Source organism: Acomys minous, assembly GCF_964271855.1.
Source record: "Acomys minous genome assembly, chromosome: 15".
Taxonomy (NCBI): domain Eukaryota; kingdom Metazoa; phylum Chordata; class Mammalia; order Rodentia; family Muridae; genus Acomys; species Acomys minous.
In genome coordinates this window covers 42237155-42256668 of record NC_140497.1, presented here as the reverse complement: position 1 = coordinate 42256668, position 19514 = coordinate 42237155, and the positions used below count along the sequence as shown (strand labels likewise).

At 39.0% G+C, this 19514-nt stretch overlaps 1 protein-coding gene across 8 annotated transcripts in view; it reads left to right on the top strand.

Moving 5' to 3' along the window:
* Window positions 1–19514, top strand: part of WDR17 (WD repeat domain 17) — an 86691-nt gene that overhangs the window by 40097 nt on the left and 27080 nt on the right. For 7 of the 8 annotated variants that reach the window (XM_084758344.1, XM_084758346.1, XM_084758342.1 and 4 more), the window contains 11 exons: window positions 23–207; window positions 2046–2214; window positions 3310–3401; window positions 6669–6751; window positions 8659–8745; window positions 13461–13625; window positions 15431–15633; window positions 16885–17034; window positions 17122–17252; window positions 17539–17664; window positions 18501–18656. In XM_084758344.1, the coding sequence (XP_084614470.1) occupies window positions 23–207; window positions 2046–2214; window positions 3310–3401; window positions 6669–6751; window positions 8659–8745; window positions 13461–13625; window positions 15431–15633; window positions 16885–17034; window positions 17122–17252; window positions 17539–17664; window positions 18501–18656 (1547 nt within the window). The remainder of the gene's footprint in view (window positions 1–22; window positions 208–2045; window positions 2215–3309; window positions 3402–6668; window positions 6752–8658; window positions 8746–13460; window positions 13626–15430; window positions 15634–16884; window positions 17035–17121; window positions 17253–17538; window positions 17665–18500; window positions 18657–19514) is intronic. The other variant, XM_084758348.1, reaches the window with a different exon arrangement.

Sequence of the window (19514 nt, the reverse complement as noted above, 5' to 3'; positions counted from 1 at the left end):
CTATTTTCCCCTCATATTTTAGTTTTAGTCTCATCTCCAAATAAAAATCATTATACGTCTTCAACAAGTGAAGCTGTCCCACCCCCAAATTTGACACAGAACCAAGCATTTTCTCTTCCTCCTGGTCATGTTGTGTGCTGTTTCTTGGATGGTGGAGTTGGGCTTTATGACATGGGAGCCAAGAAGTGGGATTTTCTTAGAGAACTGGTAGGTCCTCTGGCTATTCCTTCTGTTATGCATAATGATCATTTTGTGTAAACTTGTGATATTTATTTACACCCATGTAATAATATTTATAAACACTATTTTGTAGGAAATAATAGCCTGACTTTGTTGCTGTTGAAACATTTGAATAAATAACAGAGTATTAACAACAAAAACATCAGCAATAACAACAACAACATAAAGCTGGATGGGGCTGGTTGGTAGAGGGTTTGTCTTACATTTGAGACCCAGTTTAATCCCTAGTGCCATAGAAGAGAAAGAAGGGAAAAAAGAATTCTAGGAATCCTATGATTATTAAGGCCTCTGCTTAAGACACAAGCAGCCCTTTTTTGGTTTCATGTTCAGTTCTGCAGAGCTGAATTGGCCGCATTCAGTTCTGTGCTGTGGCCAGAATACCTAACATTGTACCTAGAGCCAGGCCTGCTGTCTTCAGGACATGAGGGCATGTTTGCACTGTAATTCGTATTACTTGTTGCAGTCTCTTCTATTCTTCCATAGAGCTTTTGATTGTCCTAAATTCCCCATAACTTGAATTATATTAAGGTGTATTGTTTACCATGCTTAAGTGTGCATTGTTTTCTGCGATCACATCTAGAAAAGGTATTAAATTAGTTTTCTGTTTCTGTGACAAAGCACCCAAGAGGACTCAACAGAGAAAGATTTATTTTGGCTCATGGCGTTAGAGAATCAGGTCACAGTCCCCTGGCTCCACTGCTTCTGGGCCTGTGGAGAGCAGAACATGACAGCAGGACCATGGGTGAAATATAGTAATTATTTAGAGTCAATTCTAGAGAACAATTATTCTCTTGTTTCCCAGTACTTAAAACAAACAAGCAAACAAAAGCAGACAACATCAGCCTGCTGAGAGATGGATCAGCAGTTAAGACCGTGAACTGAGGTTGGGTCCCAGCACTCACATGCACATGTGGACACAATTTGAGAATGATGAAAATTAAATCTTCAAAATAGAAAAATATTTTTTTCATCGATTTGAAATTGAAAAATGAAACTTGTAGAGACCTTGCAATTTAGTTGCTGCATGAAAATGTGGTTGAGGGAAAGCAATGTCTGTGCCAAATACAGGTTGAATATCTTCTATTCTACAATTTGAAATCTGAGTTTTAAAAACCCTGTAACGTTTTAAATACTGGTAGGTTACAAGTAGAAAAATACCACAGCTGAAATGGTGTTAGAAGTTAATGTCTGAAAATGAACAAAATATAGGTTGCAAAAGAAGTTATCTTTAGGATGTGTGTGTGTGTGTGTGTGTGTGTGTGTGTGTGTGTGTGTGTGTGTGTGTGTGTATACACACATATATGTATTCTATATATATTAAATAGAAATGTAAACAGATTTCTGGTTTAGACTTGGCTTATATCATCCCCTTGTATCTCATTATACATATGGAAACTATTTTTGTTCTTTGGCTTTTAGAGACAGGTTTCTCTGTGTAGCCTTGGCTATCCTGGACTAGTTTTGTAGATCAGACTGGCCTCAAGCTCACAGAGATCCACCTGCTTCTGCCTTCCCAAGTGCTGGGATTACAGTTGTGCTCCATGGCGCCTGGCCATATCAAAGCATATGAAGAAAAGAAATATGAAACTCACAACACTGGGCGCAAGCCTTTTGTATGCGGATGCACAACCTGTGATTCAATAACAGCCCAGCATTCATTCAGAACAATGAGTACAATGTGTGTATATTTTGCACTTTGAAACAGTAGTTTGAAAACTAGTATATGTATAAACTTCCTTTTGCATTATGCTTTATTAATAAGGGTTCCTTCCTGATGTGATTTCTTTTTAAATGACAATTCCTAGGGACATGTGGAAACTATATTTGACTGTAAATTCAAACCTGATGATCCAAATCTCTTAGCAACCGCTTCCTTTGACGGCACTATAAAAGTCTGGGATATAAACACACTGACAGCAGTGTATACTTCGCCTGGTAACGAAGGGGTCATTTTTGCTCTTTCATGGGCTCCAGGTAAAACTTTCTTTTATTAAAATCCAGAGTGAAATCTTTGCCTTTCCTAAATTTTATCCAATTTTATCTTCTTTCTCTAGGTTTAATTTTGTTCCAAATGATTGTAGAGGCAAATTGGTGGCAACATTTGGTCAGCTCAGCTTTTGGGAGGTGTCTAACAGTTTAGAATAGCCCATCCACAGAAGAACTCTGGTCCCTAGGCAACTAAGATGACAGCCACATAGAAAACCTACAATAAATGTAGATGACATGAATAGTATCTAATTTTGGCTGTGTTTGGACAGCCCTTAAAGATTAATGGATTTTGCATGATAAAATTTTTTCCTGGCATTTTTCATGTGATTTGGATTTGTGAAAAGAAAAACTACCTAGCAGCAGTTTTATTTATGTGTATGTTTTCAGTTTGAAAAAAACTGAATTTTTTATTTGATCACTTTACAATAATAATTTCCTAACCATTAAAATATTACTAGATAGGAAGTAAATATGAACAGTAACACATTACATATCCATGTAATACTTAGAAGTCGGTAATAATTTAGGGGATTGTGACTATAGCAGCTGGCCTGATGATAGAGCCATCTCTGTCTTTCTAACTTCTATATAGAATTATTTATTGATAATAAAATGTTATCATAGATTTGTTCTAAAACATCATAGGGGCTGTAAACTAAATAAATTGACCATATAACTATTGAAGTTATATAACAAGTACACTCAGTGCGTTGTTCTCTTTTATATTGATACAGTTATATAATTATACTTCTGAAATTTTCCACTATAAAATTTATCAATTATGGGGTGATAATGCAGAGAAATGGCTCAGTGGTAAGGATGCTAAGGGCTAAGCCAGTGACCTGAGTTCATTCCCTGGTGCCAGCATAGTAGGCTGGGAGAACCAGTTCCTGCAAATCTTCCTCTAAGCTTCAAAGGCGTGCACATGCCCCTCCCCACACAAACAAAAAAATTTTAAAGTATCAACTATTATTATTAAATAAATTTCAAGATTTACTTTTCCAAAAATTACATTTTAAAAGAGACTCACATTTATAGAAAAATAGTTAATGTATAATCTCCAACAAATTGTGTTTTAAGGTGATTTAAATTGCATTGCTGGTGCAACTTCCCGAAATGGTGCTTTTATTTGGGATGTTCAAAAAGGAAAAATGATACAGAGATTTAATGAGGTAAGATTAATTTACTGCTACTGAGTAGTGTGGTGTCTTACTGCATATCATGTAAATATTGTACCTCAACATGTACCAATAAAACGGCATGTATGTTTTATCAATTAGAAGGAACTGCAAGGAACTGTAGGTGGTCAGCCTAAAATGAATCTGAGAATTACAACTGACCTTAGAAAACAAATCATCTGAAATTGCATCATAGATTCAAAAGAATTTTAAGTTATACTTTTCACAAGATCTAAGCAAATATTAAATAATGAGTAGAGGACTAAACTCAGAAATCCCCAAATGTTGCCTTATGGTGTGTCTTTTCCTATGGAATCACAAAGAAATTTCTGCTCACACATCAAAAACAGAATCCTATCTAAGTTCAGCATTGTGAACCCTTAGGTTTATTGTGGTTAATGAAAGAGCAAGTAGTACTCAAAAAGCTGTTATGCCTCTGGGAAGTTCCCTCTCCTAATATGGCTCACCTTGTAGCAATGTCACCGAAGACCCTTCGCTAGGTCACTCCACCCTCTCCCCTTCAGTATACTCTGGTAACCTCCAAGAACAAGCATCTAAAGCCAGAGTGAATAGCGACCTAGTCTCTCCTCCTAGGAGGTAGTACTCACACTCTCATTAGCATTATTGTAGCCCTGGCCATCACTGAATTGTACTTATTTTATTTTCAGACATATGAGGCAAGGTAGGGGCAACGTAGCAATGGCTCATGATGGCGATGGCCCAGCTGGAGAGACAGGTTCACTACAATACCTGGTTCTCTTAGCAGTAGCTCTCGGTATAGACTCATTTTATTGTATTGAGCCTATTACTTCATCTAAGAAATGATGAAGTTAGATTCCACAATTGCTTTGATCTCCTTTCAATTTCTATTGGTAGAATTGAGAAACAAAATTCCATGCTGAGATGTCTGAGATGTCTGTTCACAGATACTCTGGTGTCAGCCATATTGAAGCAAATTAAAGTGTGTGTGTGTGTGTGTGTGTGTGTGTGTGTGTGTGTGTGTGTGTGTATGCATGCCTGTGTGTGATTTCAACATATATTTAAGTGTGCTAATTAAAACATATTTAGGAAAGTAGAGTACACACCTATAACATGAGATTTCTTCTGAGAGAATGTCACGTCTATGTGAGTTAACAATCATCATGTGGATGACTTGGGTGACTCTTGAAGTGACATTGCTTAAAGAGGTTCTCAGTTTATATTTTAAAAATGAAATCAGAAGTTATTTCCCAAGAGCAGTGGAAAGGATTACAGGCCAATAAGACAAAACTGTAGATCACAGGGTAACCTTCACCTCACTGTGACCTTCCCTGAGGGTCTTTGTAATTGCTGCTGAAGAATTCAAAGAAGTCATATAGAGTATGATGAAGAATATAAGGTTGTTATAAGGTAAAAGGAAGTATCCTATTAGACAGCTACCCAAGAACCATGCTGGAGAAAAAAAACGCTCTCATGCGTAAGAACGAACAATGACCAGGGAGACTTTTGTATAAACTTGATTGTGTAAACAGGCTTTATGTCTTTCCTAAAGTCACTAGAACAGAGAGTTTCCCTAAAGGGAGTTTTCCTGTACAGATGATCAACAGTTCCATTTAAACTACCTCTTAGAAAGGACACAATGGTATGTTCTGTTCTTTCCCACAATGTCTCTGCTCAGATAGTAATCTTAGGATCTTTTGAGTGTTTTAGATAGAATGTCATGCATCTACATGAGGCCAGAGATATTCAGATCCCATTATTCCAACCACAAAGCAAAGCCTATAGTCTAAGACCTTGATTTTAGAAGCTGCTGGGTGTGAAAGAGAGTGTATGTCCTCATTACACTGGTGATAAAAGACATTTCCCAGCTTAGACGTGCTTTAAAAGTTCTCCTTATGTGAACTGCAACTATACCCCTTAGGTCTTCCCCAATCCTAGACATTTCCCCTTCATTTTTATGAAAATAATCCTTTGAAACTAGAGAAACAGCAAGTGCAAAAAGTTACTGACAACATTCCTTATATATTAGTTGTGGTGTCATGTGTTAAAAAGAAGGGAAGGAATGCTAGCAACTGTGTACTGAAATTCACAGGGACAGACAGGTAGATCCAAATCCTATGGACGGCCTAAGAAGATGACGTTAATTTTTAACCTGTGTCCAACAAAAACAACTTTATGCTTACAAAATCTGTTTCTTAAGAGTGGTCACTTCTTCATAGACTTACAATGTACATTCAGGTGCTGAGTAAAAGTGAGGGCATGGTGAAACCTCCGAACTTCACCCCTCCAGGAGTAGAAAGAGGTTTACTAGGGAATTCAAACTGTCAGGCTGTCCCTCAGGAGACAAAGAGAATATCAAAAAAGCTGAGCGAGCCTCGCCAGTTTTTAAGACAGGTTGTGGGCAGGAGGGAGCCTGCAAGCTGCAACAGCCTGGCAGTTAGAGCAGTGGCAGTGGCACATGCCAACCTAGGAGCTGGAGTGGGGACTTTGATTTTTGTTGCAGACTTGTTTGAGTTAAAAGGGAACTAGATTTCTCACTGTGGGAAGTAGCCAGCTGTAGAGGCAGATTAGGGAAGTAATAGCTTTACAGAATTTTGGAGGAATGCTGACTTTAACTAGCAATCCTGTTTACCTGTCAGAGAGCAGCCTGAGCAGAGCCCAGATGGTCATTCAGGACTTGTTACCATGAAGTAAAAATGAAAACTCTAAGTTGAAAGAATGAACTGCCTTATGACATTGTCAGCAGCACTACTGTTTTGGGGACCCACTTTTGAACCTAGCACCTAGCACTGGGGAGCAGTCTTAAGTCGGTAAAGTGCGCTTGCCATGGAAGTGAACTTGTGAATGTTCAGAGCCTACATAAAACTCTGGTGTAGTCCTGTAAGATGAAAGGCAGTATAGGAGAATTCTTGGAGGTTTGAGGCTCAGCTAGTGTGGTAAGACGTGGTTGTGAAAAAACAAGAAATCTTATTTCAAAAAAATGTAGAGCCCAAGGACGATAACTGAGGTTGGCCTTTGAACTCTGCATGCATGCCGTGGCATGCATTCACACACATGCACATACGTGAACATACACACATTATACACTCACACACACACTAAAAATTAATTATGTATGTGTATATGCATAACATATATTCAGATTTCTGCCCGCTGGTATTAATATATATTTTAGTATCATCTAGAATAAGTTACTAATAGGAAAATGATTCTTAGAAATAACTAAAATTTTAAAATGAGATAATTGCTTTTTACTGATAACTATTTTATATTTTTTTTAAGCATGGAAAAAATGGGATATTCTACATTGCCTGGAGTCATAAAGATTCTAAACGAATAGCAACCTGCAGTGGTGACGGGTTTTGGTAAGTACTATATCTTCTAGTGTGAGGTTAATCTATCTAGAAAGACCTCATCTGATCATGTGAGCTGTATATTTTGTTTACACAACTCTACCATTATAAATATTATTTAAATACCCACATAGACACGTGCTATATTGATGTGATTTAACATTATTAAAGAACAATGCAACACAAAAGCATTTCAAACTACAAAATGAACCAAATATAGAGGGTTTTTCAAGTTTTCTTTGAGACAGGGTGTCTTAAGGCTTAGGTTGACTTTCACTTCCCTATGTAGCTGAGTATGACCTTGTTCCCTCCTGCCTCCACCTTCCAAGTTTGGGATTATAAGTGTGAGCCACCACGCCTGGCACAGACATTGCCTTCTAAATGAAAACACCGACCTGAAAGAATGAACTGCTTTAAGGAAACTCAATTTCCAAGAAAATTTAAGAGGCGCTAAACAATATTAAAAAGAAACTCATGCTCACATTTCACTATTCATAAAGAGATAAATGCTGTTGAAAATAAGAATATGACAATGAGGTGAAAAGGCCCCTTAGAGGAGCTAATTTCACACTGTGTTTCAGGCACACTTGCTCTCTTAATTCTGACCCATCCCGGAGAGGAAGGGAAGTATAAATTTCCAAGTAAAAACCCATGCAGAGATGGTTTTATTTTAAATCACCACCACCCTGTATTAGGAATGAAGTTGTCATTGAGAATTGCTCATTAAGAATGGGGAAGTTTGTCTTCCTCATTAGATTTTGCTTTACAAAGTGCGCTCCCATTTTAAAAACTCCAACAGGAAGAAACAGGAAAGGTAAACAAAGCTACCCTTACCCGTAATACCCATAGTGATTTTCCTTATTGAAGAGTGATTTGCTATGGGGAACACACTAAACTCTAAACGATATGCTTAAGGTGTTTTTTAAATTTAAATAATCCATAATTAGCTTCACCATATGTCCTCGGGGCCTTATTTAGCTTCATTTGTCAGCGCTAGCAATCAACTCTGTGTAGGCACCCACTAAGCTTCGGCAAGCTTCATGTGCTTTAAAAGCATTTCCCAAGGATTCCTAGGACATGGCATGTGCTAGTTCACACACGGCTTCTTGTATTCCTATGGAAGCAATAGTGCTCCCATTGTGGTAGTAATAACATAGTAATAACATAGGCTGTCTGGGGGGGGGGTGACTTCATTTTCAGTGATCAGATTATCAGGGATGCTTTCCTGTACTAAGGAGCTCTTGAGTTTAGCTTGCATTTCTGAATATACACCAGGAAAATAGTGTAATATAAGTTTTGGTCTTGGTGAAATAGTGCATTGAGTGAAGTTTGTGAATGAGCAAGCAAAATAAAATGTAAGCACTTAAATGTCAAGCTGGAAAATGTAATGTATACATATATTATAGTTTCATGTATATCTGAAGGTACAGCAGTCTATATTTTTCTATAATTAAAAACTCCCTAAGAATAGCTTCTAAATCTATCACGTTTAATTTGATCTAAGTGGATTATTGTAATTCATATTATGCATGTGAAGACTTGTAATTGGTAATACAGTTCTCTCTCTCTCTCTCTCTCTCTCTCTCTCTCTCTCTCTCTCTCTCTCTCTCTCTGTGTGTGTGTGTGTGTGTGTGTGTGTGTGTGTGTATGTGTGTGTGTGTGTGTGTGTGTGTGTTTTATAGGGTCTCTTTGTGTAACCTTGGCTGACCTGGAACTTTTTATGTGCACCAGGTTGGCCTTGAACGCTTAGATATCTATATGCCCCTGTCTCCTCAGAGGTGGGATTAAAGGCTTGTGCTGCCACACTTGGCACTTTTTTCCTGTTAAATGTTCTCTGTAGTTTGCAGAGATGCCTTTTATCTAAGATTGCTGACCTTTGAATCTTGCAGTTATGACTTGGTTTGTTTGCCTAATTTTAGTATTATTCGGACAATTGATGGTAAACTTCTGCACAAGTACAAGCACCCGGCTGCAGTCTTCGGTTGTGATTGGAGCCAAAACAACAAGTAAGTTCTCTTTCCCTAAATAATAATTGTTTCAGAGAGTGAAAAAAAAGTTATAGTTACTCCCATAGACCGTACCTATTCTCCTTGGATACCGCTCCCTTTACCTGCATACGAGGAGCCTTGTAACTGCTCATTTGTTCTGGCTGTTTGTAGTACACGGTGCTTTCATGTATGACTTAAGAATATTGATTTACTAGCCTCAAAAAATTTCATAATACACTGGAGAAAAACATACCGCCAATAACAAATGAAACTAATGAAAACTAGAAGTGAGCCTATTCCATGTGCGACTCTATGGTAGAAATGTCGTTCTTTTTCTAACTTCTTTTAGGCATCTATTCTGCATTGGTTTTCTACCGCCCCCCAGCTTGTGCTACCGCCTCTGCACTGCATAATTTCCCAAGATGTAGAACGTCAGTGGGTGGATTTGAAAGACAGGCTTGTGTGAGAACTACTTATCCTGTAAAAATCAGCTTTCATTTAAAATTAAATCCGAGCAAAATTCCACTAAAATTAGACCTCCAACTGACTGCATTTCAAAGAATTGTGCTTAAAAGCTCCTTTTGATTGGGTATAGTGTGTTTTAAAAGGAGCTTTCTTTAGAGATTGTCCAAAGCAACATGAATTCCCTTATTCTTTCCTGTACTAAATATGGAAAACATCCATAAACATTAAAAAATATACTTTCTGAATTAAATAACATACAATACAAAATAATGGACTTGTGTTTCTTCCATTAGGTATACTGCAACAGGTAGCAGACTTTATTAGCACATATGTAGGCAAGATACCAATGGTTACACAAAATATAACCCATAAGAAGGCCGCCCTCCCTTCATTATTTCTTGTCTTGAAAACTTAACAGTCACTGACAACAAAAGCTGCCGAGCAGGAGGCATTGGTGGTTTTATCACTCCCTGTCATTTCAGTTTCCATTTTCGGTCAGCCACCGATGCTGGTGATACTGGTAAGAGAAGTGAGGCAGAGAAGCAGACAGACTCAGTCTCCACAGGCTCACACTGCAGTATTGGAATAGCAAGGGGCTCCAGGCTTTCCACGGGATGAAGGTGCACCACATTTAGAGGGGCTGGCGTAACACACACACACACACATGTGCATGCACGCACGCACACACACACATGAACACACAGCACACACAGTATTAAGTTGGGGCTAAGCGTTTTTAAAACTTTTTATTGATTTTTTGTGAGTTTCACATCATGTACCCTAACTCCACTCATCTCCCAGTTCCTTCATATCCGCCCTCCCCAAAGAAAATAAAAAACAAAAACAGACAAAACAAAACATAAAAACTAGCCCATCGTGGATGTTGTAGTGTGTCACAGTGTGTCCGTTTTGCCCAAACAGCTCTCCTTGCAAACGTTCATTGCAGTGAGTCATTGGTCTGGTTCAAGGCCTCTGATATCTGCTACACCATCAATGTTGCCTCTTCACCAGAGCTCCTTGCAGATATCCTGCGGTTGCTCTCTGTTGTGGAGACCCTGCAGCTTTGGTCATGCACGACTGGCCCCTTCACTCGCTCCAGCAGTTCATAGATGAGGTAGATGAAATGGGGAGGATGCGGAGGTGACTCAAAGCCCTGGATCTGAGCCTGGGTGGCAGCTGAGCTTGTCATCCCACCAGCGCTCCCACTCCCACACCACCCGGGTGAGCTCTCCAGCACTGCCCTGCTAGCTCATCCAATGCCCAAACTGGCAAGGGACAGGGCCAGCTTTCGCGATCCCATGCCCCCAGGGCTGGCTCTCTGCACCTACACCACCAGAGCTAGCTCCGCAGGGCCGGGCTGGGCTAAGCAGTATGGCTTGGAGTTATTTCCCAGTACAGCTTGACTCAGTTCCTCAGACTCTCTATCTGAATATCTTTATCCACATATCCCCCCTTGTAGTATGCAGTTTTGGCTTTTATGTGGTTGGCTTTTGATTCCTTCAGAGTCCCTTCACCTTTGCTATGAGGTGACCAGGTTGAACATTTAAAATACAAATGTGAGGGCTGTGGCTACAGCTCAAAGATAGGTATTTGCCTAGCATATGCGAGGCTCTAGAGCATCTCCTCCCAACACAAAGGACCAAAAGAAACCATAGATCTTCACAAATGATTCCTAGGGGAAAATCCATGACTATCTTCCCGTTGCCTGCTGGATAAAAATGCAAGTTCTCTTTTTAAGCATAAAAGGACTCATTAAGTCACAGAAGACAACCAGTGTTGTAGTCTTAGGGATGGCAACTTCTTAGTAAAAGAAGAAAGATACAGTCTTCTCATGGTTCTTCTTCCTTAGAAAGTAAGGAAAACCCAGGAGACCCTCAACTTCTCTCTTTAGGGGGGACTTTGTAATTTTTTGTGTACATTTTTTTTTACATTTTAATTTTTATTAGCATATTCAGTATTGCATTTTTTTCTGCACTTTCAGACAAAATGTGTTTCTTTTCTCTCCTGTTTTATCCCCCATATTCCTGGACCACTGTTTATTTCATTCCTCTTCAAAGTCTCTTTCTGCTTTCCTGTCACATTTGTCCTATTGTTTCTCTTACTTCTCTTCCCTGCCCTCATGGTCTAACAGAATTATATCATATATCGGTACTATATATCACCCTAACTTATACACACAATACTTAACATCGAAGCCAGAATCTGAATGTCTGAGAGCCTGGGTGATTTAGTTCAATGTAATACTTTGTAGATCTGTCCATACCAAGCATTACAGCACTGCAAGCCCTACAAATTAGCCCTGCCTTAACCGATTTCTGTCTGTGGCTACCAGGTGAACTCCAATGGAGGACACAGTAAAGAAACCATCCAGTTGGCCACTCCATTGTGAGGAGGTTTGCTGTTGTGGGAGAGAGAGAGAGAGAGAGAGAGAGAGAGAGAGAGAGAGAGGGAGGGAGGGAGGGAGGGAGGGAGGGAGGGAGGGAGGGAGGGAGGGAGGGAGAGAGAGAGAGAGAGAGAGAGAGAGAGAGAGAGAGAGAGAGAGAGAGAGAGATCGCGCATCCAGAGGCATGTGGAAGAGAGTGGAGCAGAAAGGAAAAGAGGCAGACTTACACAGCCAGGGCTAGGGAAATGCGGAGATGGAAAACCCCTATGGGTTATAAGGAAGATGAGTAGTTGGGAAACAGGAGGCCTGTGAACTGGAGCAGCCTGGGAGGTCTAGATAGAGGAGGTAAGATGGACTAGTGTGGGCTTTGAGATGCATAGCAACTACGTTTGGATAGGAGCAAGGAGCCTGGAGGCCAGCATGGGTTTGCTGTACTCATAGGAGCACAGGAAATGACTCTTAGGGGGAGGATGGGAGGGAACCATTTCACAATTTCCTGAGGAATGGCAGGTTTTTACCTAACATCTGTAGTCCAACTTAAGCTAAGCCTAGACTCAGTTTGGAACCAAATCAGTGGGCCGGATCCTTTAGGGGGAGAAATAAAGCATCCTTTGGGTCTGGCACGGATCTTACCCCTTTATCTCCAAGGCATCCAAGTACTTTGACTACTAGTTTCCTGAACTATTTGTTTTTTGTTTGTTTGTTTTGTTTTGTTTTGTTTTGTTTGGAGACAGGCTTTCTCTGTATAACAGTGGTGGCTGTACTGGACTCACTTTGTAGACCAGGCTGGTCTCAATCTTACAAAGATCCACCGGCCTCTGCCTCACCAAGTACTGGGGTTAAAGGCGGGCACCACCACACCCGGCTCAGGGAAAGATTCTTATTAGCTAGTCTGTAAATGTGAGTGTCTTAGGAGCTCTAGTCGCATTTTTAGTAAGGGGGAAATTCTTCCTCACTCCATTTTTTAAAGTGTAAATATTTTTATTTTATTTTATTAATTTATTCAAATTATATCTCAGTGGTTATGCCATCCCTTGTATCCTCCCATTCCTCCCTCCCTCCCATTTTCCCCTTACTCCCCTCCCCTATGACTGTGACTGAGGGGGACCTCCTTCCCCTTTATATGCTCATAGGGTATCAAGTTTCTTCTTGGTAGCCTGCTGTCCTTCCTCTGAGTGCCACCAGGTCTCCCCGTCCAGGGGACGTGGTCAAATATGGAGCACCACAGTTCGTGTGAAAGGCAGACGCCACTCTCCACTCAACTGTGGAGAATGTCCTAGATGGTTTCTTATCCTCAAAGTTTCACTCACATAGTCCCCCTTTATTTAAGATTTTGTTCCCTGCCATACTCTCCATCTGAGGTTGGGCATAGATGAAATCTGCCTGCCTCTGCGTACAAAAGCTACACATGTATACAATGTATTTTACTATATTTCCCAGGCACTCACCCTCCTCCTTCTCCCAGGAATTACCCTCCCAACCCTACACCCTGCTAACAAATATTGAATAAAAATCCTTTTATGACTTCGCAATTCTGTTTCTCCATAAAATATGCATCAGTGCACATGACAAATTAATTTTTAACTATATGATTTGATACATATTGACTATTTCTCTCTCATAGATATTGTTCTAATTTGCTTTACTGTGTTGCGATAAGCACATGGCTGAAAGGACCTTTAGGAGAAAAGAGTTGATTTCATCTGACGAGTTCTAGGCTACAATTGAGGGCAGGAATATGGAGGACAAAACTGAATCAGACTCTGAACAAAGCAGCCTACTGAGTTCCATCTTTAGTAATTAGAACTGTGACATATTTTTAAAACTGTCAGTAGTAATTAGCTGTTGGTTGTCATATTTTAACATTCCTTTGGTGGCCTTTCAGAGACATGATAGCCACTGGCTGTGAAGACAAAAATGTCCGTGTCTTTTATGTAGCCACCAGCTCTAGCCAGCCACTGAAAGTATTTAGCGGGCACACAGCAAGAGTGTTCCATGTTAAGTGGTCCCCGCTGAGGGAAGGGATTCTCTGCAGTGGTTCCGATGATGGGTATGTATATTAGAATTCTAATTTTCTTGTCCTTTAAATCATAAATGTACAGCTTCCCAGAAGTGCACATGTAATATTAAATTAGTTATGGAGAGATAAAAAATAAGCACTTAAGGGGTTGGGGATTTAGCTCAGTGGTAGAGCGCTTGCCTAGGAAGCTCAAGGCCCTGGGTTCAGTTCTCAGCTCTGGTGGAAAAAAAAAAAGAAAAAGAAAAAGAAAAACATACAGACAGTTAATAAGGAGACAAAATGAGTTTTAAAAACAAAATTAAACCCCATCCTGTTTATACTGCCACTTTATTTCTAACATTAACTTTGTTTATTTTGTTCAATGCAGATTTCTGCTTATTATCAAGAATGTTTGTAGAAAATAATTTTAAAATGAAAGATGAAACAAATCAAACATAATATATAAATTATAACATTTTTATGTTTAATGTAAAAACATTTGTATTATCATGAAGCCTTGATTTTAAAAGTAACTGAATTTTAGCATAAAGAGAAACATTAGAAATGAGAGTAATTTTACACTTTGTGCTATTGCCAAGAGTTTCTGAAATCTTGTATGTATCTTTTTGTTTTTGATATAATTGCTTTAATCGCTATTTGAAGGTAAACTTATATTGAAAATTATCAAAAAAAGAAAATTATCTTTTTTGTACAAATAAAAGTCATTTTGCATAATACCTGGAGATTTAAATTGAATAGCTGAGGATTTTCACTTTCGCTTTTTAGCATTAAATTCCAATTAGCTAGAAAAAATTATTTGAAATGTGACGGTGATTATTGTATGAAGGTGAGTATACATTTATTAATGAGATTATTCCAGTCACTATACATAAAATTTAATATCTAAATACTATTCTGCATAAAAATAGTATCATCTTATAATCATCTAAGACATATTTTTTTTAAAACATCATTTTACCGATTTACAATGACAGTTGTAAGCCTTTACAAAATCCAGCTTGTTTATTCCTCTAGTAGCCATCATTAGTATGGATGACACTTATATGTCTCTAATGTATCTTCCACATTTAAACAAAGGAAAATGTACTCAGTATTATAGTTAGTCTTTATAAACCCAGTTGTTCATATTAAATACTTTCATATGAATTCTGAAACATTGTTTTCCTTCTCTTGATTTAAAAATGTTTCTATAATGTATTTTGATCACTTTCCTTTCCCTCCTCCAAGATCTTCCTCACCTCTCTACCTTCCCAACGTCAGGTTCTTTCTCTCTCCTTCTCTCTCCCAAAGCAAATATAAAAACACAATACAAATCAAAAAATAAATAAAAACAATAGAAAAATTACAGAAAATAAGTGTAAATATTTCTGAAACACTGCATTTGCTATCAGTAATAATTTACCAGTAAAAGTTAGGAGACAGTCTTTGGGAACAGAAAGCACTAACATATTCATTTAGGCCTGCTGTAAAAAAAAAAATAAAATGTACACGCATTGAACATAAAATGCCTTTTAAGATTTTATTGTTTTACATGTATAGGTGCTTTGCTTGCATGTGTGTGCCATGTGCATGTTTGGTGCCCAAGGAGGCCAGAAGAGGATGTCATATGACCTGGAACTGGAGTTACAGATGGTTATGAGCCATCATGTGCGTGCTAGAAGCCAAATCCATATCTTCTGGAAGAGCAGTTTTTGCTCTCAACCTCTGAGCCATCTCTCCGGCTCCACAAATGCTTTTTAAAAGAAAATGTGCTAAGAAGTAACCATATTGTGTTCCATGAAGACAATGTTAATATTTGGGAGAAGTTATAATTTAGACATGAAATTGTCTTTCAGCTCTGTTCGAATCTGGGACTATACACAAGATGCTTGCATAAACATCCTTAATGGACACACTGCACCTGTGAGGGGACTAATGTGGAATCCTGAGATTCCTTACCTGCTAATCTCTGGAAGCTGGGACTATACTATTAAAGTATGGGATACTCGAGGAGGAGTTTGCCTAGACACTGTGTACGATCATGGTGCAGACGTATATGGTAAACTATTTTCCATGTGTTTATTATTTGGATGTAACTATGATGCTTTTTTTTGAGCAATGAAATATTTTTTAAATAAGTCACAGTATTTCATTTTGAAATGACATCTTTTAACATTGGAGAAAACATTTATTTATATTTATATAAAACAGTATCACTACAAAATAGCCAAAGAAGCCATTCGAGTTAGTCAGAGGGTGGGGTTAGCATGTGGAGCCCATGCTGCAGGATTGTGTTTCTGTGTACCTGCACAGAACGTGCGCATATATGTGTGGTGTGTACATTTGCAGGCTGGATCCTGCCACTTCCTTACCACCAGAACATGAAATTAATAATAGCACTGATACAATTTAGCTAACCATTATCTTATTTGGAGATATTGTGGGTGATGGTTTTTTTTCCTTGAATGTAACAATTGTTGGTACAACTAAGCTTGGAGTAAAAAGAAAATTGTCCATTTTTATTTGTATTTTCTGTCATTCTTAAGCCTTTCTGAAAGTAAGTAGGCATGTCCTAGGGAAAACATACTAAATCTATGCATTCACAACCATGTGCTTCTCCGTCCCCCCCCCCCCCCCCCCGAGTAGCCTTCTTGCTGAGGCTGTTTAGCTCTACCCTTAGGCGAAGGGCTGCAGGCAGAACGTGGCTGCTGAGGGAGCACAATTCAGTTTTTTTCCAGGGATGAATATCCAGGCATGGCATCCAATTTCAAATGGTCAGCTGTAAACACATGCATATATGGGCATTACTAAATAAGATCAGTAGGGTATGTGCATATATGAACACACACATGTACATATGTACAGCAATTATAGAAAATACATCTGAATCTGTGGAGCACAGAGAGGGAGGGGGAAGGAGTAGGACACTATATAAAGCAGTCATTTATGAAATTCCAAATACATAATCCTTTTTCTGATGTCTAAACTTTTTTTTATTAATTTATTCAGATTACACTTTCATTTCTTCACCTGTTAGTTCATAGATTTCATAACCACTGGTGGAATTACAATATACTTAATGCTTAACCAAATGAAATTCTGCTTTCTCATAACATGCAATTTCTAACCGTGTTTGCAGAACACACTAAGCAACAGTTGCCTTCGTATGCTAGCTAAGTGCAAGTAGGAGGCTGATTCAGAGCGCCTCGGAGTTCCTCACATTTCGCGTTAACTTCAATTTTGTCATAATTTAATAAAAAGTGCATAAGCTTTTGCACTTTTGTTAAAACAGGCTTATTTTTTCCATCAGGTTTAACTTGCCATCCAAGCCGTCCTTTCACTATGGCTTCCTGCTCCCGCGACTCTACAGTGAGACTCTGGTCATTAATACCTTTAATCACCCCTTTACAAATAAATATTCTGGCAGACAGATCTTGGGAAGAAATTATCGGGAACACTGGTATTGAATATGTGCATGCACTTGAGTTTTTTCTTTAAATAACATTTTCTAAGGACAGTGTCCTCACTGAATCATGTTTCCCCTCAGATAATGCTATAGATCAAGGCATTCCTCCTCTACTGTGTGGGAAAGTGTCGAGAGACATTAAGCAAGAAGTAGAAAAGCTAACGTGTAACCCTCGAGCGAAAAAGCTAAGATTGTTTTCAGAATGTCTATCAGTAAGTACTATAGAAATTATGAGTGGGCATGGCCTCATTAGCCAGAATGAGTCATCCCAACTATTAACTTTGAATTGTATCCTGTTTGCATTCACCGTCCCAGAGCAGTACATGCATTTTAGCATGAGCTATACAATGTTAGAGAGCAGATATGAAACCAGAAAAAAGCAAATGGGAATGTGTATTTAGTTTTCTGGTTTGTTTTTTTTTTTTTTTTTAGATCTGTGTTGTAGTAAGGATTTTTCTTCTGTGCTCTTATCTTTGGTTATTCTGTGCCCACTTCCAGCCTCCAGGTGGCAGTGACAATTTGTGGAACTTGGTCTCTGTGATTAAAGGACAGGATGACAGCTTGCTTCCTCAAAACTACTGCAAAGGAATGATGCATTTGAAACACCTGATTAAATTTAGAACAGTAAGTGAAGTAGACAGGGTGTCCAAATAAAATTGCCCATATTCACTATTGAAGTAAGAAAATTGTTGGTAGGCTGAAATAAACACCGAGAAGATAAAATAGTAAGACCAATAATGGAAATATGAACTATTTAAGAACAGGTTAAGGTAGCCATAGTTTGTATAGATTGAATTCCATGAGTTAAGTTGGGACTCCGTGAAAAGTTTTATCTTTACCCTGTGGCCTTAGGAGGTCATAGCCTATGGACTCTCATGACTATTAATTATCTTGTGCCTGAAATACATATACATCAGCAGCAGCAAAGTCTGACCTGGGGTTAAGAAAAAGCAATGGTTTATATATTTTTAATGAAATTTCAATAGATCAGACAGCAAGAAAACCATACTAGGAATCAGATTTGATGGTTCCTTTCATAAAGAGAATTCTTAAGTAACAAATGAAATGCTTGATCCGTACTTTTCGAAAAGCACATTTGCTTTCTTATTATAGGAGCTGATGTAAACCACTAAGTTCACTTTCTTGGCGAGATTTTTTTTGTTGTTGTTGTATCTTAGCACCACTGGCCTCTGGAATTCGGAATAACCTACCCAGGGAAAAAGTACAGACAGGAAGGATGGGGGCTTCTATTCTTTTTCTCAAATGAATTTTAGATATTTTACAATTGTGAGACAACACCTCTTCCAAAGTGCTCACTCTATGAGCCGGTCAAAACATTTCCAAAGACTATAATATTTTGCAGATAAAAATATCGCTTGCAAACATTTAGCTTCCAATATTGCATGCTTTAAAAATATCTCTTCTCACACCCACTCATCTATTTATAATTTTCCTTTTAGTCCGAAGCCCAGGAACTGACAACAATCAAGATGTCTAAATTTGGCGGTGGCATTGGTGCACCTACTAAGGAGAAGAAGCTGAAAGAAGCTGCTGAAATACACTTGAGACTAGGACAAATTCAGCGGTACTGTGAACTCATGGTCGAACTTGGAGAGGTAATATGGTGTGTCTAACATAGTACCCCACATGTTAGGGACATAGTTAGTTCCGCATCAAACTGAACTATGCCACAGGTAATTACCGCTTTGCCAAGCTCCTGTCGGGTGAGGTTTCCAGGCTAGCAAGGTAGATACACCCATGACCTACAAAAATCATAAATTTTGGTGCACAATTCAACCATCTCTGCTGGCTTTTCTTAGCCCTCCCGGCTATTCTCCATTATGATGAAGCTGGAGAGTTGCTGCTGAGATCTTTTTCATGTATTTGTGTCGGCTGATAGGCTCAGAGCTCAGTCCCCGCCAGTAGTCACAACTAGATCCACTCTGGCCGAAAGAGACATTTTTAGCGGGTGCGTTTACTTAACTACGTGAAAAGGACTGCCACAAATTCTAAAGATGACTGAAGCAAAAAGCATGTGTACAAGTAAACTGTAGCACACAGGCTTCCTCTCGCTGGCAGGTACTGACTGAAATGGGATAATGGAGACAAGAGGCCGGGCCTCTCTTCTTGGACTTGGGTACTGGTTATGTGCTTGTAAGAGTTTATTAGGTTTTTTCCCCCCTTTCTTTCAGATGTATTTAATTCCCTTGTTGTTCTTTTGGTTTGTTTGTTTGTTTGTTTGTTTGTTTGTTTGTTTTTTGTTTTTTTTTTTTTTGGTTTTTCGAGACAGGGTTTCTCTGTGTAGCCTTGGCCATCCTGGACTCACTTTGTAGACCAGGCTGGCCTCGAACTCACAGCGATCCACCTGCCTCTGCCTCCTGAGTGCTGGGAGTGAAGGTGTGTGCCACCACCACCTGCCCCTTCTAGCTTGCTTCCCAGGGCTCAGCGCTACTCTCATCTCCAGCTCCAAAGGA